The 24,832-nt window shown below is 38.3% G+C and overlaps 1 protein-coding gene across 3 annotated transcripts in view; it reads left to right on the top strand.

Annotated features, from left to right (window-relative positions):
• The window catches only part of MIA2 (MIA SH3 domain ER export factor 2), a 36,133-nt gene that overhangs the window by 8,332 nt on the left and 2,969 nt on the right, over nucleotides 1-24,832 (top strand). Inside the window, exons 1-21 of one of the 3 annotated variants that reach the window (XM_040065904.2) lie at nucleotides 1,196-1,322; nucleotides 2,745-2,876; nucleotides 5,342-5,363; nucleotides 5,481-5,569; nucleotides 5,976-6,047; nucleotides 6,705-6,815; nucleotides 7,130-7,201; nucleotides 7,623-7,727; nucleotides 11,224-11,346; nucleotides 11,907-12,027; nucleotides 12,902-12,948; nucleotides 13,137-13,227; nucleotides 14,438-14,576; nucleotides 16,169-16,270; nucleotides 17,570-17,630; nucleotides 17,955-17,990; nucleotides 18,900-18,967; nucleotides 19,633-19,715; nucleotides 20,076-20,207; nucleotides 21,725-21,877; nucleotides 23,230-23,361. In XM_040065904.2, the coding sequence (XP_039921838.1) occupies nucleotides 1,296-1,322; nucleotides 2,745-2,876; nucleotides 5,342-5,363; nucleotides 5,481-5,569; nucleotides 5,976-6,047; nucleotides 6,705-6,815; nucleotides 7,130-7,201; nucleotides 7,623-7,727; nucleotides 11,224-11,346; nucleotides 11,907-12,027; nucleotides 12,902-12,948; nucleotides 13,137-13,227; nucleotides 14,438-14,576; nucleotides 16,169-16,270; nucleotides 17,570-17,630; nucleotides 17,955-17,990; nucleotides 18,900-18,967; nucleotides 19,633-19,715; nucleotides 20,076-20,207; nucleotides 21,725-21,877; nucleotides 23,230-23,361 (1,918 nt within the window). In that variant the 5' untranslated portion in view covers nucleotides 1,196-1,295. Of the gene's footprint in view, nucleotides 1-1,195; nucleotides 1,323-1,667; nucleotides 1,757-2,744; nucleotides 2,877-5,341; nucleotides 5,364-5,480; nucleotides 5,570-5,975; nucleotides 6,048-6,704; nucleotides 6,816-7,129; nucleotides 7,202-7,622; nucleotides 7,728-11,223; nucleotides 11,347-11,906; nucleotides 12,028-12,901; nucleotides 12,949-13,136; nucleotides 13,228-14,437; nucleotides 14,577-16,168; nucleotides 16,271-17,569; nucleotides 17,631-17,954; nucleotides 17,991-18,899; nucleotides 18,968-19,632; nucleotides 19,716-20,075; nucleotides 20,208-21,724; nucleotides 21,878-23,229; nucleotides 23,362-24,832 lie in introns of those variants that run through there. The other 2 variants (XM_040065905.2, XM_040065903.1) reach the window with 2 other exon arrangements.

The raw sequence follows: 24,832 nt of genomic DNA, 5'->3' as shown, positions 1-24,832 counted from the left end.
AATAATAATAATAATAATAATAATAATAATAATAAACCCTCTGCAATTTCCTGATGCCAGGGTTATTTGACACCAAATGACAGGGAGCACAAGAAAATGTTAGGTCAGCTGCTTATCATTTGCCTCTTTGCAGTGCAGAATCTGATGCACCTAGGGTATGAGGATTTGGGGTTTCGTTTTATGGGTTTTTTTGACAGCCAGGAAACACCTGAGTGGTGTTTTTAAATTTTTGTTTGGTTTTGGTTGTTGGTGGGGTTTTTTGTTGTTGTTGTTTTTGGATTTTTTTTTTCCCCCAATGAAATTAATAGCCCCCTCGAGCTCTCAGAGCAGTACTCATTAAATTTCCTTGGACTTTAAAAACTTGGGTTATGATGAGTAAAATAACCAGACAAGTTCCCTTGTTTTTAAAGACTATTTTCAAAGCCCTGATTCACAAATCCTCCCCTCGTTCATAATTGCATTAAAGACACTTATCTAAGCAAATATATAAAATAGAATGTGGGGTTATTATTGCTCTGGGGGTGTCTTAAACATCAAAACGTAGTGCAGAGTGAAGGTGAACCTTAAAGGGCACAACTGCACAAGAAACAACGCTGCCAGAGCACCGTGAGAAAAGGTAGATGTCTCCTCTAAATAAAAGAGTAGTGACAGGTAAAGCATCATAAGGTAAACTTCACTTCGGTGCTTTGGTTGAACTTTGTTTAGATTGGGTAAATGAAGTTTAAGAACCACATAAATTTATTCCTGATTTCCAGTGTACGTATATAGAATATGTTTAAATTGTAGTTTAGGATGACGAAAACTGAAGGGCTTTGTCCCTCGTGACTGACTGCAACTCATTGACAGTTCACTGCTACGGCCAAACGCGTTCTTGTAGTGTTTGATACAGCTAGAAAAGTTTAAAAAGTACTTCCACCTATCCTGGTCCCTTAGGTGCTTTGCAGGCAAGTCACTCACCTTGCGTTGTGAAAGCTGTTAGCGCACGTTAAAAAAAAAAAAAAAAATCAAATTAGCACTACTTTTAGTGAATGAGACGAAGAGTCGCCCTCTTGCTATGTGGCATCGCATCTTCCCTTACATCTGGTACCGGCAGGATCATTTCGGCACGGGCACTCGGCAGAGCTCGGGCCCGCCCAGCGCTGCGCACCCGGGACCCACCTGCGGCCCGCTCCGCCCCGCCGGGCGCTGCCGGCCCCGCCGCCCGGGCCGGGACACGCGCGGCGGGCGGCCCGCCGGGAGCCGGGCCTTGCCCGGGGAGTTTTATTTCCGTGCCAGCCGCTGCCGCCCGGGCGCACATGGAGGCGGCCAGCGCCGCACGGGAGGTGAGCTTCTCTGAGAGTGACTCTAGGGGGGAACGGCAGCAGGTTCCGCGGGAACGCTTCCGTGCCGGAGGACGGCGACGGGACGGTGGGCGCTCGCGGATGGGAGCTGCCGGCCGGCCGTCCCCGTGCCCAGGGGAGGGTCTGCCCGCCGAGGCCGGAGCCGTCGGGCCCCGGCGGCCGCCACCTGCGCCGCTCGGCCCCCGTTACGGCGGCAGCGGTGGTTCCTCCCCGCCCCCCTCGCGGGCAGTGGTACGGGCCGGTTGTCAGGCGGCGGGCCGGAAGGGGCGCGCGCCGCCCGCGGGAAGATGGCGGCGGGCTGGCGCGGGGGGGCGGCGGCCGGCATCGGCACCGGCATCGGCACGGCCGGGCTGTGGCCGGGGCTGCGGGACAGCGCCCGGCGCTACTGCGGGCCGGCCTGGGAAGGGCTGCGCTGGGTGAGTGACGCCGTGACGCGGGGCTCGGCGAGGCCCCCGCGAGGGCCGGGGTCTTGTGCAGCGCTGCCGCTGAGGGGCTCGGGCAGGGGGGAAATGGACATTGAGACTTAACTGCACGGTACCGTGTTCTTAAGCACGGGTCACGTGTAGTAAATTTGAGCTGCATGGAGCATGTCGTGTATTTGAGCAAATAGATTCGTTTACAAATGAAATGTGAGTGTATCGAAGTGTTTAAAATGCGTTGCATCACTGGTGTGTTCGGTATGTTATTTTAGCCTGAGGTTCGTTGAACAGGTTTTTCTACCAAACGAGTTTCCTACCACATAATCAAGAAGTGCATACTACTGTTGATTCTTCCAGCAGTGAAATGTGTAAGACAACTCAAAGCAGAATTTTCCGTAGTAAATTCTCAGTACCTAAAGAGGCCAACAGAAAGGCTGGAGAGGCACTTTTTACAAGGGCACATAGTGATGAGATAAGGGAGGATGGCTTTAAACTGGAGAGGATACATTTAGGTTAGATAAGAATGAAATTCTTTACTTGGCTTGTTTGGGTGATGAGGCACTGGAGCAAGTTGTCCTGAGAAGCTGTGGATGCCCAGTCTCTGGAATTGTTCAGGGGCAGGCTGGATGGGGCTTTGGGGAAGTAGGTCCAGTAGAAAGTGTTCTTGCCAATGGCAGAGGGGTTGAAACTAGTTGATCTTTTAGGTCCCTTCCAACCCAGATCACTCTGTGATAATTGATAGTCTCAGAAAGAAAAGGTTGCAGAGCTTTATCTGTTGATTTTCATATCTTGTTGGAACTTCTTTCTTTTTTTTCTTCACTTGGTAGATCTGTCATTTTAAAATCAAATGCTTCTGTTAACCATTTTCTTAGAGTTTTGGAGAAAATAAATATACAATTCTTGGAAGTAAATGATGTCAACATGTCTGGTTTTGATAATATTAACCTCTTTTCCTTTAGCTGAAGCTTTTTACTTTACTTTTCAGGCTGTGGCTTCACTGCCTGAAGATATGAGACCTGGCCCTGATCTGTATGGTTTCCCCTGGGAAATAGTGATTTGTGCCGGCATTGTTGGAGCCTTGACAGTTCTCTTGTTCCTGTACAGAAGTTATCAATCAGTAAGTGTTGTGGTCTAATCCCAGACAGCAGCTAAGCACGCACAGCCACTCTCTTGCTCCCTGTGTCACGCTGGATTGAGGGAGGACTAGAAGCTACAAAACTTATGGGTTGAGATGAAGACAGTTTAATAGGGAAAGCAAAAGCAGTGCATGCAACAAAGCAAAACAGGGAATTGATTCACTGCTTCCCATGCCAGGCAGGCGTTCAGCTGTCTCCAAGAAAGCAGGGCTCCATCACATGTAGCAGTTACTCTAGAAGACAAACTTCATCACTCCAAACACGCCCTCCCTTCCTCCTCCTTCCCCTCAGCTTTATGTGCTGAGCATGATGTCAGTGTTATCCCTCTGGTCAGTAGAGGTCAGCTGTCCTATGTCCCTTCCCAGCTTCTTGTGGACCTGCAGCCTCCTTGTGAGTGAGGTGAGAAGCAAAAGAAGCTTGACTCTGTGTGAGCACTGCTCAGCAATAACTAAAACATCCATGTCTTATCAGTGCTTTTCAGCACAAATCCAAAATATAGTCCCATACCAGCCACTGTGAAGAAAATTAATTTTATCCCGGGCAAAACCAGCACAGAAAGTGTTCAAGTTACTTGCAGATATGTAAAGTGTGTTAATAGTTTGCATTGAAGTTGTTATCTTTCCTGTACAAGATATATGATACTTTAGAGTTTTAAATCTATTGTGATTGAATTTAGAATCCCTCTAAAAGAGAAATTAGAAAGTCTGCTTTGTCATGATAGTAAGTGTTTGGACGTGTAGAGAGTGACTGTTATAAGAGGAAATGCAGTGAAACTAGCTGTAGTAAGGCTTCCTTTTTTCTTTTTAATTTCTACACTAGACTTTCAAAGTCAGCCCTTAAATTATTTTCACAGGATACAGATGTCTTCCCTAGGGTGTATGTATTGCTGTGTGTATTGATATCTCTGTAGCCTGGCCATAGCCAGAGCAGCTCAAGACTTTCAAGGTAATTGTAAGCAGAGGCAATCCTCATGGCTTCCTGTCAAGGGAGGCATTTTAAAACTCTTTGGACAGTGACACCTGGATTCTGTTTATTGTGACACTGGAACACTGAACTAATTTAATTGCATGCTCTTTGTGAGCACTAATCTCATGACTTTGAGAATTGCAGTACAGAAACCTCTTAATGCACAAATCAGATTATATTTTTGAAATAATGTCTGTCTTTTCTTGAGAGTAAGTAAAGATCTGAGAAATAAAGGTTGCCTACCATACTTTCCCTGCTACAGAAATGGGGTCAGTATTTGTCATCCAGTATTGTAAATTTCTTCCCATTTTTCACATACTCTCATACAGACAGTATGTAGGTGTAACGATACTCACGTTTTAAGACTGGTTGCGTAGCTGTTTAGTTTTTCAGATATGAACAACTGCATTTTTAGGGTTTTAACATCAACTAACCTTGTCTGTAAGGGGATCTGTGTTTGTGTAAGTTAATGTAACTGTAATTTGGTCATACCTTTTGTTCTCTAGAGGCATCCCTCTAAGTGATACAAAAGGCATTTGAACTGAAATCATGCAAGCAGTTGACCTGGTATTACTTTCCTCCTGCACCTGTCACTTACGGTGTGAGATATTACAGAAGTTATTGATAGCTTTTTCAGTCATCCATATTTAGAACTGCTCTGACTCCTCCTTGAAGAATTGATGGTTACTGAAAAGTAATGGAGTAACTAAACATCCATTTGGGATGATAGAATAAAAGTATACTTAAAACTTTCTTACCCTTTTTTCATTATTTGGACTCCTTGGCTTTAAATAGGGAAGAAACAGGGAAATCTGGGGGGGCCCATTGTTACATTAGGCACGTGACCCAGGCCCAGCCGTGAGAGAAATGCTGTGTTGTAACAGTTTTGTGAGTTCAGCCAAGTTCTGCATCTCTCATACAGGCCATCTGTGGCAGATTCTGCCCTGCAGTTTGTTAGGTTCTGATTCTAGGGCACTAGACCCCACGTGACAGCTGCTGACTTGGCACCTGAAGGATGCCCATCGGGTAGTACCTTACTGCAGCTTTAACTGTTGTGTGTTGTGGTGTGTGGGAGATCTTTCCCCATAGGAAATCTGAGCTCATGTTTGGAGCTTCCCCCTCCCTTCCCTTTCTTACCCTTCTGACTGTATGTGTCCACTGCGGGGCTTTGTGTAGGCAGTCGTGGTTATGTGATGAATATACAGAGGTGTGTTATTAAAGGGATTCAGGTGAAAACTAGCCTCCTTTCCCCTCTTTTGTCTGATCAGAGTGGGAGAAGGATGGGGCAAACACACAAACATGGAGGGGGTAAGAGCAGAGGATATGATTGCCTATTTTTAGTAGGAGCCTGCGTTTATATTCCTTTTTTAAATTCTGTGGTTGAACTTGGCCTGGAATCACAGCTATAAGGAATAGTTTTCAGATACTATGTGAGAGTAATTGATCAGACATTTTCAGTACTTATTCTCTTTTTTTTCAGGTTAGAAGTCGACTTTATGTAGGTAAGCTTATTTTTGATACTTAATTTTTCATATTTCTTTGGAGTATGACTTTATTCTTTCTTTTTTCACCTTTAATTATTTGGATGATGCAACATTTGCTTGTCTTTCGCTTTTTAGGAAGGGAAAAACAGCTTGCCAATAAAATTGCTGAACTAGTTGAAGAAAAATGCAAAATTCTTGAAAAACTCAGCCTCTGCAAGAAAGAGGTAACAGTGCTCATTTATTGCTTTCAGATGTGTCGTAGAAATGGATTCAATCAAGTAAACAACTAGCTTTTCTAGAAGTAAGATGTTTTAAAGCTTTTTTCCTTTTTAAAGGGATTCTTCAAATGCTTTTTTTCTGTCAGTGCCTTTAAGAGCAATTAAAGTGTTGGCAAGTTCTGCCTTTAAACTCTCAATGCAATGTATTTCACTGGAAGCAACTTCAAAATATCTTTTTTTTTGTTCATGTCACTGGGGTAGTCTAGTAGGGTTAAGGCTTTCCTGATTTCCAGCAAGGTGCAATTGTAAATATTTAGGTGATATCTGTGTTTCAGACTGGAGCATCACAAATTAATGCTAGTATTTAATCAATTATTTACCTATATTCTGACATAAAGTAATTCCTTTTCAGTTTGAAGATTTACAATTGTCTCCGAAGGATGGTAGCACTACAAAAGAATCAACAGACACATCTTTTTTTGAGGTAAAAAGATTAATGGAAATTGTCATTTCTACAACATAATATAATATAAGAAGAATAAAGAACACCCAAACAAACTAAATAAAAACAACAGCAAAAAAAGTCAGACAAACCCAAAACCTCCAACTCAATTATTTTAATTGGGTAACTGAAAATGACTTAAAGCATTTAAATTAAGAGAAGCCTTTTTTAACAATTACACTGAGGATGAGTGATATTGGAACAAATGGCATATTGGACAATATCAAATTTTAAGAAGTAAATTGTGCCCATTTCTAGGAGAGAGGGTAGTGCATGAAGTATTATTTCTCACATCTGATCTAATTCAAATACTTTCATAGGCTACATGTGCACAGTTTTAAAGAAAAATTATCACTATAGTGTTTATATCCCCCAAACTGAGAATATATTTGTAAAAGAGTTCTGGATAAGTGAATTAAATACCTAATAGGCTCTGTAAAATTAATGTAAAAAAGCAAGTAGCTTTATTTCATTTTGCACCTCAGATCCTGTAGAGCTAATTCTTACAGCTTTTGTTCATGCAGGAGTCTTGAGTATTTGAGTGACAAATATTTTGCTGTCATATTTCAAATATACTTGTTGTCTTCATATGTCATTAATATCAAATGTTTTATTAACTCACAAACGAACTTGATTTAGGAAATGCATGAAAAACTGAAAAAGTCAAACTTGAAACTCAACGAAGAAATAGAGAATCTAGAAAAAGAACTGGAAGATGAAAAATCTAAGCAGTTGGAAAATGATACCTTGGTAAGAATAAATAGAATCTCATCTCTGTTTCTATTAAAAAAAAATTCTCACAGAAAAAAATCTCTGCAGAACAGACAAAATATTTTCTTTGTGTGTTTGGAAATAAAAACGACATTTTCCATTTTGACTTCCCTGTAACATTAGAAAAATGATAAAGGAAAATACTCAAAAGAAGAAAAGCTGATTTTACAAACATTTTTACTGATTCAGCAGTAGAACTTTCTCAGTTTGAAAATAAAAATGATTTTATTAATTGCCTAGACATTGTCAGTCAAATATGCGAGAGAAGCTGTATGACAACTAATAATTTTCAGGTGGCTGAAATTCAGGAGAAAGTGGAGTCTTTAGAGAATGAAGAAAAATCTATCCAGTCACAAATTGATGAGGTATGTCTAACCTTTATAGTTTCAGTTTACAAATCTTTGCAATTTCTCTATTCCCTGTGTAGTTGCTGTTTTAATTTTTTTTCTATTAAGGGTGCAGAGATCATATGCTGTATAAACCAAAAGACTTTGTAAGGCTTAGTACTTTGGTGTGGCTTCATTGAGCAGCTTTTATTTCTGTAGAGTGATTGGCATTTATTGGAAGTAGTTACCTTGTCTTTTCTTCGCCTTCCTTTCTTACTCCTCAGTGATACATAGTATTGCAAAACTACAGTCAGCAAAAACTGTTGAAATAGTAGAGAAAATGTGAGAATATGTATGTAGCACAGCCAGAAAACCTCAGACAAGTCCAGTGATATCATCATGAGCTCACCTGTATCTTCACCAATATCATTTAAACAACACACTTTTTAATTTCACTTAGGCCAAGTCCACCCTAAAAGTGTATCAGATTAATACTGAGAGACTCAAGACATCTATTCAAGATGCAATAGATGAAAACAGCCATCTTCAGGAAAGTGAGAAACAGGTAGGTTCTTCCTAATTATCCTTAGAAATAACTGTGTTTTCCTATACTAATAAATATGATTTCTCCAAAAAGCTCATCCTCAATAAGTTTGTTAATACCTCTTGTGTGTTTTAGTAAATGGAATGAGGAGGAGGACGTGGTTTTTAAAACAGTTTTACATTGGAGTAACTTTGTCTAAAATAATCCTGTTTTAAAAGAAATGCAGTAGTTAGTGTGTGGGGAATCCTGCATGGAGTTCAGTGGAAGGAGAGTGTGTGGTAATGTAAATCTGGTAACAACTTTGGTGGGACCTGGAGGAAGGCAGAAATACTTTAACAAATCCACAGCTAGGATTCTCTACAGAGGCAGAGAGAAAATTCTTTTACTTGATCTAGAAAACCAAAGACATTGAGGAATGGCAGAGTATTCAGAAGGCAGGTAAAAACCTACTGTACTACCACTGTACCTGTATTGTTGAAAGTCAGGTATGTGACAGGAACAGAAAAGACTGTTACTTCTCAATTTTTACTTGTCTGTTTTCCTCAGTGCTGCAGTCAGATCACAGAGAACACTGCATATTTTAAAATATTTAGCATGTGCAATAGTTGTCCTGTGTGATAGATTGCTTTACAGTGAAACTATTTCCTTTTTCTAACAAATTGGTATTTTCTATGAACGTTTAATGTTCGGTGTAATGTTGATTTGAGGCGGTTTGTTGTGATTTTAGTGGATATCTGTTTATTTTCTGGACTGACTGATGATCTCCCTGTTGTCTGAGGAATAACCTGATAGATATTTTCAGAGGGGAAGGAGTAGTGATGGAAGTACAGGCCTATTGCTTTTTAGCAGTCTTATAAAAAGCTGGGGAGTGCTTTAGTTCCCTCTGTCAGAACATGGTGTGTGTCAAACTTAGTGGTTCAGGAAAAAAGAAAGGGGTGCTGGAAATAAATTTTATTTCTGCGGGAGGAATATTTCAGTTCTGCACAACTCCCTTATAAAACTTGATCTTTTTCCCTAATTCTAGAAGGAGTCCATGTTTATGATTGCCAGAAAAGGAAGATAGTTCTATTAAGAGTTGTGGGTGGAGAAGCAGTGGATTTGACTGTTATCATTGTGAGAATAAGTTGTTTGAGAATTATTTTCTTTCAAGAGTCTTTTTTTTTTCCTAATCTCTACATCCTCTTGATTTTGTGAGGAGGAAGGATCTGGTCACCATGCTTTGTTTCAAATGTGACAGCATTCTTATGTAATAAATTTTGAAAAGCAATACATGAAGTTTTAATAAAGAGGAATTTTCTTTTTTTTTTTCCCTGTGGTAATTTCTTGGGCTCAAACAGAAATAATCCACTTACTTGTGCATGTGACAAAAGTCTTGACTTTCCTTCCTTTTTAATAAAGTAAAAAAATAGTACTTAGAGAAAGATAATACTAAGTGCTGGCAATTGCCTATATTTCTTAGGCAATCATTTTGTAGCAAGGAAAACCAGGGATAAAAAACAGTAAAAATTATTTCCAGGGTTTAATTGCTATGTTCGTAGTTGAAAAAAAAGTTTTTGCATTTTTTCCAGATAAAATAACCTGGGTATAAGTACCTCATTAACCATATTATTTAGGATTAATTACTACACTTTGTTGTTAGCTGAGATTTGTTGCAGTTTTTAGTAGTTTGAGAACATTTGTGCATAGTTTGCTGTGCTTTTTAGTAGATAAATAACCTAATATTATTTGTTGCTGGAACCTGCTATTTAAAAAAGAGTGTCTGCCTTACTTACTTGTGTTCTAATTTCTGAGGTGCTTTCTAAGTGTGAGAGTTAGTTTACTATATCAAAATATCCATATCCTTCTTTTCTTACTTTTTTTTAAAAGATGGAATTTCACGTATGCTCAAAAGGTAACAAAGGTGTTTTTTGTTCACAGAAACTAGAGTCCTTTCTCTGTCCATTTTATGCAAATGGTTCATAATCTCCTGGCACATCGCAGCTTAAACTTTATAAGAGATGTGTTGTTTCAGGTTTGTGATGTGTCAGAGAGTGGATTGGGCTTTTTAGGTTGAACGAGGGAACTGGTAATGAACTTCTGTGCTTTGGTGTTTTTTTGGTTTGGTTTTTTTCTCCTTCAGGAACATTAGAAATATATATTGCTTTAGCTCATTGCAAATCCTTGCTGTTTCTGTTTATTCTAATTCTTACAGGTGTATAAAGTCAGTTTATACAATGTAAATTTATTTTCTCTTTGGTTTCACGAAGAAGGAATCTCTTAAGTCATCTTTTGATAATGAGAGTTAATGATAAAAATAGTTGTCTTTGTATGTCTTCTAATTGCTAATATGTCGTTTGCATGATGCTGCAAATTTAGACATGCCTTTTACTGCTTGGAAAGTGCAATTGTGTGCCAAGGGGCAATGTTCTACTCATATACCTTTTGTTCTGTGCCTTCTAGTTTATCTTTGATAAGTAGTGCCATGTTTGCACGGCAGCTCCCCTGTTTAATTACCGTTTTCTGGTTTTATTTTTAGTACAACTGCCTGTTACGTTCTCATTGCTCAACCTAGTTATTCTTTCCTGTACATTTACTGCTCTTAAATGGATTGCCTGTTGTGCAACTTTAAGCAATATTTTTTGACAGACTCTTAAGACAATTTGTTTGTACTTTACCACGTGTTTTGTCTTAACAGAAATTTGCATCCATTCAATTTTGTTCTCAAAATGTAATTAGTTAAAATGTTTCAGTGGCTATTTTTAACAGCTGGTGATGTAGTGTTCTAATCCCTTTACTCCTGTAAAAATATTTTGTGAAATGAGATTTTCCTAGGGAATATCTGTAAAATGTGACCTTGGAACCCACCTGTCATTTTAGTTAAGCACAGTTAATTGCAGAGATACATACTAGTAGGTGTTGATTACATACAGCTATGACTTTCATTAATGGGGAAGCTTTTTAAAGTAAAAATTTTAAATTACTTCAAGAGGTGTGGAGAAGAGGAGAAATAATTTGGTTTTGCAAGTCAGATGAATATAAATAACTGCCTAAAAGCTTCCTGTTTTCCCTTACTCCTCTGACTGCTTCTAAGTTGAAAAGACACAGGCACCATTTCAGAATTGTGTGTGCATATTGGAGTGTGAGTGTTTTCCATCCATTCCCCGGTGTATGTCACTGTTACATAAAGTATCACTGCTTTATATTCGTTGCTATTGTCACATCAAGGTTTTTAAACTTGAGTGGAATAAACTGAACACTTCCAATAAATGCTTAAAAATATCCTAAAAACTGATTACAATGGACATCTGTAGCAGCTAAAGCAACTGAACTATAACATAGAAGTCTTAATTTTCAATTCTTGAGGTAACTTTCTTGTGGTCTTATCTCTGCTAATTCTTACTGGTGGATGAGAGGTTTAAATCCCGCTTATGTATAGACAGTACACGTAACAGGCTCAGTACTATTCTTGATTTTTGGTTCTAATCCTTGATTCTTGGTTTTGTAGACAGTCATGCTAATCTGATATTTCCCTTTTTAGCTTTTACAAGAAGCTGAAGGATGGGGTGAACGACTTAGTGAACTAAATGAACAAACAAAGATGTTTGAATCATCTAAAACAGATGTAGAAGAGGTTTTGAAAAATAAAGAGAGCCAAATCAAGGTAAATTATAACATTTAGGATTTAATCAAATTATTCAGACTGATTCTAATTATAGAGTTCCAAGAAAAATTGACAACCTCTCCTTGTCTTAGTATGCCTTATGCTGTTTTGGGCTTTTGATTACTGCCTCTATTCTCTAATATCATGTTTCTGGCTAAGCATAAAAAGGGCTGCTTGGCAGCGCAGTGGAGCAGTCTGATAAAGACAACTAAGGAAAAACTCTTTTAGTTCTGATAGAGTATTGGCTTTCCCCCCTGTCCCCAGTTTGGACTGTGGAACTTGGGTGTATATTCTTATAGTTGTATACCTTACATACACAATCCCCACTAAAAGCAGGCATGCTCAGGGCTGTCTGAAAATTCTTCATAAGGATGTGCCTGTTGACCTGCAAATACATGCTTTAATAGAAAAAGTATTATCAGACATCTAGAATCTTGTATGTGGGGCTGACTTAATCTACTAAGGAACTAAATAAAGGACAGAAATCTTGGAAAGTAATTGTAATGATAACTACATTTTCATTGCTTGTATTTGTGAGGGTTTTGTGTGCTTTTTCATAGTCACTGACACAATATATACTGAATATGAAAGACTGGAGTTCAGCAATACAAGATGGTGACACTGAAGACAGCCACTGGGACACAGATATAAAGGGTGAAGCAGAGAATGGAGAGCACTTAGGTATGCTTTGTGTAGTTTCCCTATTTAAATTTTAACAAGTGTTTTAGAAATACAAAACTGACTGACTTCCAGGAGAGTTGGAAGGTTAGCTTTATAGGTTAGCTTTATAGAAGTCGGGTTTTTAAATCTCATCTGATGTCATTCATGTCAGACAGTTAACTGATGCTTGGACATCTGGAGTAGCAGCCTGTCCCCTTGTTCAGTGCATACAGACTGTCACAGAGCAATGTAAAGACTTGGGGGTCAGTCTCTTGCAAATGACACTAATGTCATTGGTGTCATTCTGCTGTATGTGCCTGTGTATTAAGCAGTGACTCTGTGGCATTTCTAGGTAGAAATCTTGCTTTTATTTCTTCTTCAAGTTCCTCCTAGCAGTAGTACTGAGGGTCCTTAGAACCTAATTTCTGCTTCCTTATCCTTACGGAGTTGTTACTTGTTGCAGGCAGTGTGGTAGCACTGTCATCTAGTGGGTGTAGATATGAGTCCCCTTAAACAGCAGCACAGAAAAGCCCTTCTTCTTATTCCCCTTTCTTGCTGCAGCTGCTTTTTGTGCTGGTGCTTAATGATGCCATAGGGCACATGTCTGTGAATGTTACAGTGCATATTCAGCATCTCACTTTTAATGTGACCGGGCTGAGTCGTGATTGACTGGCAGACAAAGCACTACAACACTGGCACATCTTCTACTCACACCCCTGCTTTTTTTTTTCTTTTTTTTGCTTTTTTTTTCTTTGCTCCTTTATCCTCTAGGTATGCTGTGCCTGTTGTGGTATGTTGGCATTGCTCTTGTATAAAAACCAAATAATAGCAGTAAGCTCTGTCTCAAACCCTTTAATGCTTTTTACGTGACTTACTGTTCTATTCCTTCAAGCAGATGATGAGCAAAAACGAACTGTAAAGAAATTGATCTATGCTGCAAAGGTACGTGATTTTAAGAAACTTGTGGGTGGAAGAAGGGAAACTAGAGGGAATATATGTAATTATTCTGATAATACCAGTATCAGAGTTCAGCGTCTTTTTGTGTTTAATTAGATATTTTTGCATGCAAACACTTTCTTAATCTTGTAATCTTATAATGTTCTCTTTTTTTTTTCCAATTTTGATTGTAGTTAAATGCTTGTTTAAAGACCATGGAAGCAGAAAGAGACCAAATGTATTCAAAACTGTCTGATGAAAATAGAGCTAAAGGAGAACTTGTAGGTAATTAAATCTTGTTTTGCCTTTAATAAGATGGTGCTTTGGTAAAATGGTGTTGCAGGCTGCAAGTATTAATTCCAGTAAAAACTGAATTAAGTTTACATTAATAACTACTTCAATAACTTAAAATTAATGTTTAAGTTGCTTAGCTATTTTAAATAAGCGATTTTAGACGTAGAGCAATCGAAGTTGCAAATTTGGTTGTATTCTGCTGGAATATTCTGTAACTAGTAAGTTACAGAATCCTAAAATACAAGAGGAAAGTGATGTTACTCAATACATAACACCTCCTTTACATTATTTCTGTACATGAACGAGTTGAGTTTTAATCTAAATTTTAAAACCATCTATTTAAAGGGTAGCTTAATTATAGTTAGTTTGTAATGGATGCAAGCTCAATCCTTAAAATATAAAGTACCACATTTAGAGAATTGAACGTGCAAAAATCTTGCTCTGTTTCTTTTCCTTTGTTGTGTAGGACACAGTGAATTAAACCTTACGAAATGAAAACCACTCAAATTCAAATTAAAACTTGTAATTAGCTATTGCTTTCATAATCATAGCCAGCAGAGTAGCCATCATACATGAATATATGGCTTTGTTATTTGGGCGGTGAATGCTTTGTCAGACTGTTTTTTCAGTTTCTTAAGTCCTTTATAAACATACTGCTTCTACTAGTGAGTTCTCCAAACTGACTGCAGCTCTGTGCCATAAAGATATTCAAACTTAGTTGAAGCATTGTTTTATTTCTTGAAAAGAGGCACAGGAATAGTAAATAGGAAAAGAAATGTGACTTTGAGTTCAATTTGGAAAGATGAGTGTAGTTTGGCAAATCTGAGTTACCCATTCATGCTGTTGAGGAAGACATTGTGGGAGTAAATCTGCAAGAGCATATGATGGTGCTAGTTTTACTCTTTTAGTCAAATAATTACAATGATAAGAGCCCTAAATGAAAATTTAGATTCTGAATTACAAGACTGAGTTGTTTTCAAAGAACTTGTGTGGTTTGGAGCAAAGGCCTGATACACACACAGGGCTGCACTTTGTGGCAGGTAGAGTATAGTTGCTGGTTTCTTGTTTTGTGTCATATACTGAAATATACTAACTTTATATCTTACGTTATTAAATCAACATCAAAGGTTTTTACAGACTTTTTGTATGCTAAAATATTGCCAGTGTGTTATCCCAGTATAATTATCTCTGACTTTGACAGAACGCGTAGAAAACCTTCAAAGCCAACAAGCTTCCTTGCAGTCTGAAAATGAACGTTTTGAAAGTGAAGTTCAAAAGCTTCAGCAGAAACTTAAAGTAATGACTGAGCTTTATCAAGAAAATGAAATGAAACTACACAGGTGCTGGTTCCTCTTCTCATATTCAATGCTTGCTGTTTGATTTGAATGTAACTCTGATTTGGGGGACTGAAAATTATTGGAAGTTTGAATACTGCTTTCCAGAATTTCCTGAATTGTGAAAACAATTTATTACACTCCTATGATTACAGTAGTTTTATAGAAGCTGTTTCCATGAAACAATTAATTAATTTTAGGACTTTTCCAAAAGCAAGTACAGAAAACAAGAAGCAACATGTTTTTAATCTGTGGAAATCAGGCAATTAAAGTGGGAAAGCTTGATTATTTTTTCTTTAATTGTTATATGATGTGATACATGTGTCAAAGTTGCTGAGAGAAAATCAGTAGGTGCTTTAACTTTGAAATATATTTTACTTAGTAAAAAGAGGAATGTCAGAGGAATGACAAGATATATATAAAACTAAAGTTAAAACCTAGCAAGCTCTTGTTGGTAAGCAACATAGAACCCTTATGAATCAGGGTTTCCTCACCAAGAAAACCAGAATAAGAAGGCTGTACTATCTGCCTGACAGAGTGTTAGTGAGGATTATGACCTAGTGATTGAAATCAGAAGTATGTTCAGGGCTAGAAATTAAAGTTGATTAGTCCAGGGCATGTAATAACCTTCAGGAATGTGTGTGGCAGCAGGGTGCATCACTTTAGGGCATGATGGTAAAATGACAGTTTTACTAATAGGAAATTATCTCTTCAAAGAGCAGGCATAATCTTGAAGGCAGCAAGAGAATCGGCACAAAACTAGATCCTGTACTGAGCAGCGTGTAGGACCTTTTTGAAATATTACTTTCAGTAATCTGCTCTGTAGCATATATATTTGTGTAGATATTTAGCATCTTTGTAGATGCAACAAATCCTAGAAATCACTGCATCAGCATTTTGATTTTTAAAAAATAACAGGGAGGGACTGGGAAGGAACCTGTTAAAAAAGCAGAAACAATAAGTAGGCTGAAAGCAGACAGTGCGGATGGTATTTAAAAATAACCTCACCAAAACTCAGCAAATGTACGCTGCTTATCAAAGAATTTTAGAAAAGCCAAAAAGGAGGGGGGAGAAGCTGGTGTGGTGATGTAGCAGCACAAAAAAGATTTACAATTAAGGCATCTTCTGAAAACTGCGTCTGTTCAAACAGGAGAAGTGAAAAAGTAGGAAATGAAGGTTGAGTAGAAAAGAAATTTAAATCACATTCACAAGATCCATGATTTAGACAGCTTGATTGCTGAGAGCTGCTGTTTATGGGAGAATGACCGTTTTATCCATTCAGGGCTGTAGCAGCAGTGGTATCCATGTCTGTTCTGCAGAGCTGCCTTGTGCATAACCTATGGACTGGAAGTATGAGTTTTCTCTTCTGTAGTGCCCAATAAGGCATAAGGATAAAAAAGAGGGACCTGCAAAGACGTTTTTAAAATAGCTAGTGACAGTCTTTTTTTCCTCTAGAAAATAATTTTTAGAAAATACCAGAACAAATCACTGACCATTAGTGTAGTTTGGGTTTTAGTTTGTTTGAGATGATTTGTGGCTGCTTTCAAAATTGTTGACTTGAAATACAGTTAACCATAGTTTTTGAATTTTGTTAAAAGGATGTTGACAGTAGAAGAGAGGGAACGTCTACAGAAAGAAGAAAAGCTTTCTAAAGTAGATGAAAAAATTACTCATGCTGCTGAAGAACTTAACAGCTACAGGTAATTGCAGATTTTTAGTTGCTGTAATCACTTATTCCAAAGTGAAGAAAGAGCAATAGAGAATTTAAAAAAACACAGCATACGCAAATGTATTTTCTTCCAGTTTCTTTGTGGGGGCTGGGCGTGTGTATTAGATGCTAGTTTGTGTGTAATAATACAGACTAAGGGTGGTTTTACTTTGCTAAAACATTTGGGTGTTGAAGATTGTGGCAAATTCTCTTCCATTAGAATCCTAATTGTACTGATAGATCAGCTTTAATGGTGTGGTAGGATTGGGTCTCTAATCTAGTTCCCCTTATTGAACAAAGCTATAAATACAAAGTTAAGAGAATGTTGTGAAGTAAATGGAATGTTCATTTTTCCTACAGAGCTAACATTTATGCTGTATAGTTACGTTATTCTATTTCTGCATCTCAGAGCTTGTCAGATAGTCCTGTTGCTTAGAAATGCTTTACTAAAATATTGTCGTGGGTGAATATTTGCTGTAGCTGTTTTTTAACTGCTTTGCTCTGGTTTTTGTTACACCAGCTGTGTACCTCTGGGGTTTTTCCTGCATTTCCTCTGTGGCATAATTTCTCAATATGTAATGTATATTTGCCATTTTACTTCAGTGTTTATGGGAGTATTAGGCCTAACAATAGTGGTGAATGCTTCCTGAATTAGATCAATTCTTTCTTATGGATGGTCTTCAGTATTCTTAGAGGAAGACAGAATTCACTCTTCCCGATTTATTCAGAATGTGGATTTTTAGTCATCCTAATTTTAAAGAGGGTATCACTATTGCAAATTGAGTATAACCAAGCAATGTCTGTATCTTTGGCCCACCTGCTGAGAGAGTGTAGAACCTCGAGAGGCTGTGCACAGGGCAGCTGGCAGCAAAGGTGGCACCATACATGCCACCTGTGCAGGTGACTGTCCCTCAGGACTGACTGGTAGCCTGTGACAGAGTGGTGCTCCAGCCACATCAGTTCCTGTGCCGAGCTGGGTGAGGCTGGCTGGTAGGGCACGTGAGGAAGGGTAGCCTTTATGTTGGAAACATCACAAACCACTGAAAAGCTGGGGCTGTGTTGGGGTTTGGGCTCTGCCCTCTTGTTTACAGCCATGTTTGCAGTAATGTAAGGCCTAGAATTTCCACTCTTAGTATAATTTTTGTTTCCCACGGGCATAAGAGATAATACTGTCTTTTGGATTAAAAAAAAAAAAATCCTAATTAAACCCTATGGCTGCTGTTGAGTTTATTGTGGTCAAAACTTTCCTGCACATTTGATTTCAATATCATAAATTCTCATTTTGTTACAGAGAGCGAGCAAAGGATCTTGAAGAAGAGCTGGAGAGAACCATTCGTTCTTACGAGAATCAGGTATTTTGTGCTTTGTGACAACATCTATGCCAGTAGGAGGGGAGTTAGTACAACTGGAGTACCACTTGCTGATGGCTTGTGAACTTGTGTATTTGGCTTGTCTTTTTTGGGTGTCTGATTTTGCCTCCCTATCCCTCTTCTTCATGTCATCTGGTTTTGACTGACACGATTTCATAGCATAGATCACCAGATAACTTTTTTGAAAAGTTGAATTTTCAGTTTAGACATCTCATTATAAATTACCCCCACACATTAAATTTATTAAAAAGAGCATATAATTGTAATTTTGGAGGTTTAGGTGAATAATGAATCTCTCTTTCACAGATTACTTCACATGAGAAAAAAGCTCATGATAATTGGGTAAGTTCCAAACACTGAATTCTCCACGTTTTCTGCTTTTTCATTTTTCATTACTTGAAAAGTTTGCTTTACCACTTTTTCTCTAATCTTTCTCTAATCACTATCTCTAATCTTTCACTTTTAAACATACGGATTTCTTGCAGAAATACGCAAAATCATGTTAAAAATACTTCTATTACTTAAAATAGTTGGAAAAATTAAGGTGGATGCTTATGAACACAGTAGAATGATAATCTTATTTCATTTGTTATAGCAATAAATCTGCTAGAAGAACATGACACCATATAACAAATGTGTGACATTTTGCTAATAATGAAAGCTTTTGGCCTTGTTTCAATGCCATTTTGATATTTTCTTTGAGTGTACTTCACTTCTTTTATCTATAAGTAGATACGTCCTCTGTGAACAGTATGTTCCATTGACAGCTTCCTAAGAATGTTTCTACAAAATTCATTTTTGCCTTTTTTTTCCAAGGAGGAAAATTTAAAATGTCTCCTGACTAATACATTCTTCACAGGACATCTGGGATAAAATCCTGTTAAAAGCTATGGTGCTTTGTGGTCATAATTCCAGAGCTTTTATCTATCTGATTTTAAAATAAAACATTCTTACATAGAATTTGAGAACTTAAAACTTAGATGCTTCAAAGCAACTGTAGCCAGAGAATTCAATTTCTGAAGTTTTAAGGAGCTGCAGGAAAGCCTTATCATTCCTCAAACATTTGGGTTTTTAGAGCTGCCGGTAACATTTGTTGACATATGTGAGGCTCCATACATGAGTCGTATCTTGTGAAAATGCAATCTATATACTTCACATAGAATGTCTTGGATCTAGGAATTGTCATATTTATGAAGCATTTAATCAAAAAATAGCAATATCTAAGCATCTGGGTTTTGTTCTTTCCCAAAGCTGACAGCCCGAGCAGCTGAAAGACACCTCAATGATATAAAAAAAGAAAATGCACATAACAGGCAAAAGTAAGTGCAGTTCTTATCTACTCCTAAGCAAATGCAGCTTGGCATGTGTTGGATTTAGGCAGTTTGATGTTTTCTGTTAATATATTGTGGCCCAAACACAGCAGAGAGATTGCAGTGCTCAGGTTGTGAAAGAAAGGGAGTCACTTGAGCTTTCCTGTAATTATGACATGCAAGAAAGTAAGAATTTAGGAACTACCTGAAGTATTTAAGTACTTCAGGAAAAAAGCAGAATGTAGTACTAGAATACAAATGTTAAGGGGGGGTATTGTTTGTTTGTGTAAAGTATATATCAAGCAGATATGTCATGGTTACCCTGTGATTTTACAGCTTATCTCAGAAGTTACTGCTGAACTAATGGTGGGTGATAGTTGAGAGGAACTTCCAGGTGTGAGGTTAACTGATACTTGGAGTGCAATTAGAGTGATGTCATACTAGGAATGTTGTATCTAAAACTCAGCTTCAGTTTCTGAATTAGTTTAAACACAGCAGCATAGAGAAGTATTTCCAGGCATTTTTAAGTTCAGAATACTGTGACATCCTCTGTCTTATTTATTTAGGGAATAAAATACCTTGCTTCATTAACCAGTTAGGTAGAAAGCCTGTCAGTAAATAGTGTAGTCTGGTAAAGCTTTTGCACTTACTACTTATTTTTTGTCTCTTTGCAGATTAACTGAAACAGAATTTAAACTTGAACTTTTAGAAAAAGACCCTTATGCTCTTGATATTCCATTGAGACCATTTGGCAGAGGTACAGTATTGAATTGTAAAATAGAGCCTAATTCTTCTGGTTTATGGTTTTATTTCCCAAGACCACACATATTTAATTGTTTGAAAACTATCTTGGCCATGTGTATGTACAAATACCAGTCATTTAAAAAAAAAAATAATTGGGTCATAAGTGACTCGAGGTCATGTCAAGTATCTTGTTGAAACTAAGAGCATTTGTAGTATTGATGAGAGTAGACTGGGAATATGTAACACATGGTAATGAGAGCACAATTTTCGTTTTAGTTACACAGTTTAGTTTTTAACTTCACCTGAGAAGTTATTTATACAGTTTGTTAAACTAAGTATTGTGAACTTGAGTATTTTGTTTTAACTGTTCCAGAGCATTCCCCATATGGACCCTCACCAATGGGCCGGCCTTCATCTGAAACAAGAGCTTTTCTTTCCCCTCCAACTTTATTGGAGGGTCCTTTAAGGCTTTCACCTATGCTTCCAGGTGGAGGAGGAGGAAGAGGTACAATTCTTAAACTTGAAAATTTATCTATTCTGGATTTCTCTCTCCTCTCCTATAAACCTGTCACACCTTTTCCTCTTGTTGGTGACAAAATGTATTAAAACAACCAATTTAACATCAACAGTTAATTGGACAAACTCTTCTTCTTTTTCAACTTGCTTCTAAAGCTGTTTAATGTGTAACAGTATAATTGGAAATCTAGTTTTTATTGATAGGCTGGTCAGTGGATTCATTTTAGAGCATAAATTAAGAAAACTAAAAAGCCAGACTTACCTTTTGTCTTTTATTTCTTGCAAAGATGGGATTCTGTTGAAATAAATACAATTTTAAAGTAAAAGGGAGTCAATTAGTTTTCTGAAGAAAGAATACTGCCCCGTCTAGCTCATCTCTACAGCCCGTGAGAGAATGTTGTCAAAAACATGAGGCAGTTTCATTGGTGGTTGTGGTATTAGAAAGTTACTGGTTCAGGAAATTTTCTCTTCCCTTTTTTCTAAATATGAAGCAGCCATCATACATGGAGATTGTTTCTTCCCTACTGATAGAAGGGACCAGAAAGTTTGTAAGGAGTACAAATCAGAGATTCAGGAGTAGGTGACAGCTGGGGTGGCTTGGGTTGTAAGGGAAGAAAAATACCCTCCATTCATATTTCTTATGTTGATGGAAGCAGTGCAGGTAAATGCTAGAGTGAAGTTCAGCATCAGGTAATAAAGAAGCTACTATTTAAGTTATTTTTACCATTACACCCACTGAAGCCTGTACTTAATTAGTGGGAAATACATCCAAATTTCCCTTCTGTAAGGATTTCAATAAGTGCAATTTTAGTACTTATCTCAGAGTGCACAAGACACACAATAACTTCACATTTTAGGCTGAATTTTAGTATGGGGAATTAGAGAATGATAGCAGAATTCAGTATTTCTCTAATTTTTCAGACCCAGTCTGTTTTAGAGCAAGCTTACAATCTAAAATCACTCATATTTACAGTTTTTATTGCACTTGATTATGTGTTGAACTGGCCTTAAAGGTTTTTCTTTTGTCTGGTTTGGATTTTTTGGTTGGTTTTTTCCTTCTTCTTGAAGAAAGAGTTAGAACCAGAAGAGAGTTGAATGCAGATGGGTGTTTTATGATACCGGTATTAACTCGCTCAGCATGCTGATTGTTAGTTTGATTAGCAGCAGGTTTTTATCACTGAGAAGATTATTTATCACGGGGGTACTGATTTCTGGTTCACATTACTGCAACTTGTAAAATCATTAGTTTTTTTGAAAGCATTGCAGGTCCTCTGTGTTGTGCTGTTAATGAACTAAAAGCTTTTCATTGCACACCTCGGAACACTTCTCGTAGGCGTGACTGGTCCTTAGCAAACAGCTGCAGAGTCCCGTGGAGCCGTGCACCTCCTGTGTCTTGACAGTGTCGGCATCCCATGATTTGTTTCACTGTTTCCACACTGAATGAGGAAAGCCACAGGAGAGGATTTAAAACACGAGGGTGAATAACTACTCTGTTTCTTCGATTAGGATCCAGAGGACCAACTGCCATGTATGAAGCTGGAAGTGAAAGAGGAGAGCTGAATTCTGATAGATTGACTGATCCCCACAGACCACCATCAGATACTGGATCCCTGTCTCCTCCTTGGGAAAGAGAACACAGGATAATTCTGCCTCCACCAGGTAAAAACTCTGCTTAGCTACTGTATCCATGGAAAAGAGGAGTTACTGACTTGCAGTTTATATATTTAACTGTTTTGGGTTTAAAAATAATGAATGTTTTCTTGGACTTGCAAGTGCAACTGAAGTGGGTTTTTTAATAGTAGTTTTTTCCTCTTCTTGAACAGTGTGGCTCACCTGCACTTCTCTGCTATCTTTTAAGTATGTATTGGTGTTACCAAGAGAAAATCAACTGTTTGGTTTCATCATTTTACTGGCAGTTTGTTTAGTGCATTAAAAGACATGTCTGGGCTGGGTAGTTAATAAGAGATTTAAGAAGTAAAAAGTTCTAAATTATTTAAATAAAACTAGGTAATGTTGAAGAATACTATTTTTCAGAAAAAAAACTGTTTATATTAATAGTACAGGAGTACCATGGTACATTCATCCTGTCTGGCACATGTTTTCCTGTTGATACTGTCTCTTCAATGATTCACAGCAGCAAAAATCAGTCTTCACTCTCACTTCTTCAGCTAAACGTCTGTTTGCACATTACCACTCAGAGAAGGCAGAGGTGAATTAAGAGGATTCTGCTGATACTTCTCAAGTAAAAACTTGGGGGGATGGACAACCTTCCTGGATACCTGTAATAAAGAAGAAAAAATGTTACAAGTTTAGAAAAAAAAAAAATTAGGTAACATGCACAGATTAAGGTACCTCAGTTATTACTGCAGAAAGCAATACACATTGTGTGAAAGCCTGGTGGTAGAACTCAGGGTCCTGTCAGGATGCAGTTTCTCATCTGGCAGGTCTGGTCTCTGTTGACAGGATACTGCAGAGAGGTAGTCTGGTTTCCTTGGCCTTTCCTTCTTGTTCTTAGCCCACCTTTGTCCTTGGATCTCACTGATACAGTTTGTCTTGTAGCTGCATGAGGGGATTGCTAGATCTGATCCCAGTAGGTTGGTGGAAACATTACAGAACTATGAAACATAATGGGAAACAGCATTCTTACCCAAGAATGGCTTAAAATGTATAGTACCTTATTTTGTCTTCGATCTTCTTTGCTAGGCTGAACCTTTGTTTCAAGGCCCCACTGTTTATAACTTATGCATTCATTACATTTTGAATTCTGCTGCATGTTAAACCAAAAATCAATGAACTTTTTCTTTTGCAGCTCTTTAGAAACATAAGCTGTTGGATATACTTGGTGGGATTCCTCTAGGTCATTTAAGAGTTGTTTGCTCACCCTGATTAATAGACACTTTATGTATTTACAAGAGCGTAAGATACCCAGAGAATCTTTCTGGCCTAAAACTGTGTGGAATGGAAGGAATAGATCTTCACAGACCTGTTTCTTGTGATTTCTTCAACGTTAGGTGAGCCTTATGCTGACCCAGTTCTTCCAGCTCGAAGACAAGAACGATTTTTCCCTAATCCTCCAAATACTGGAAGACTTTCTGGACCAGCAGAACTACGAACTTACAGCGTTCAGTCTTTTGATAAAACAGGTGGGAATCGCTTCCATGATACTCTAAAATGGAAAATCCCAGTGTAAGCTGACCGTGCACGGTAAGCTGTGGCAAGAGGACAGGTTTTTAGCTACCACAGACCTGAAGTTCCATTGTGTAAGAAACATTTTAACACCTGCTGGCCTTGATGCAGCCATTCCCTATTGGAGCACTAGCCCTCCCTGCTGTCAGGTGGGCGGGATTCCGTCAATGGCCGTCAGGAGGTATTTTTTTGGTCTACCCTAACTGTTCTCTATGTTAGCCCCTCATAATTGGTTAAGAGTCTGTTTTGGTACCTCCCTCCATGAGGCTCATCACAGCTTTAAAATGTTGCCACATTTGGTAAAGTTAGGGTTAGACTCATAACGAGTGGAACAGAAACAGCCAACCATTCAAGTGTCCACTGGCTTGGTGCACAGAGGTCCTGAGGGCTCTTCCTGCAAACTCTTGACCATAGTGGCAGCTTTTTGTAGTTCGCGGTGCAGTTGCCCCCAGTTTAATCACAACGTCCACTGACCCACTAGTTTTTAATTGGCCAGTTATGTACATTTTAGTTCCTGATGCTTGGCAACTGCCAGAAGCTCATAGACAAAGTTTTGGTCACTGAGACCTTATCACTGACAGCTTAAGAGCTTAATACTTATTAAGCATTTTTCATCTTTATGTAATGCCCTGGTAAGTCACATGTGTCTGATTCATCAGCAAAGTGAAACCATTAAATTCCCAACAGGAACTTCAACACCCAGGACTCAGTTACTGACAGGTTTAGTAGGAAGTTACCATCTCCCTTGCACCATTTCTGACCAGAGGAGAGAGAACCTGAAGTCAGTTCTGTCCCTGTGCCGCTCCTGGCCTTCCCTCTTTGCCAAGCCTTCTGTCGGTTTCACTTCTGCTTTCTAATACTTCATGTTCCACTGAGGTCTTTCTTCAAGCATGTGGCTTGAAGGACAGGAGAGGTGCACTGTCTTCACACTTTTTTATGCATCCTTTTTTCACCCCGTTCTTCAGTCACTGCCAAGCAACAATTAATTTATTTTTTAAAATGTATTAATTTCTTGGGCATTTCAGAACAGCGTGAATGGAAACAGGGTTTTGGATAACCTTGTTGCCAGCATTTAGCAGGTCATTACGCCTGTGTGAATGTTGCTTTTTAGAGACACATAATTTCATTGGAGTTGACTGAGTGTTTGTAAAAACCATCCCCCCCTGCCCCCCCGCGCAAAAAAATCTCTTCAATTAAAAAACCAACCACCAAAAACCAGCAAATCTGACTTCAGAACCAGCAGAGCACTAAAATCAAGGCTCCCACTCCTTAGAGTTAACAAGTTACACTTCTTAGGAAGATGATCAAAATGTTTTTTAAAGTGAACAAAATAATACAGATTTCCCTAAGTTGGGGTGGCAAAACTATAAAAACTTTTCACTTGAGGAGGTACCTGGAGCAGGAAACTTTTTGTAAGAAAGAAGAGTT

Source organism: Hirundo rustica, chromosome 6, assembly GCF_015227805.2.
Source record: "Hirundo rustica isolate bHirRus1 chromosome 6, bHirRus1.pri.v3, whole genome shotgun sequence".
NCBI lineage: Eukaryota > Metazoa > Chordata > Aves > Passeriformes > Hirundinidae > Hirundo > Hirundo rustica.
Note: the sequence above shows the minus strand (reverse complement) of the source record. Positions and strands in the feature narration are given on the sequence as shown.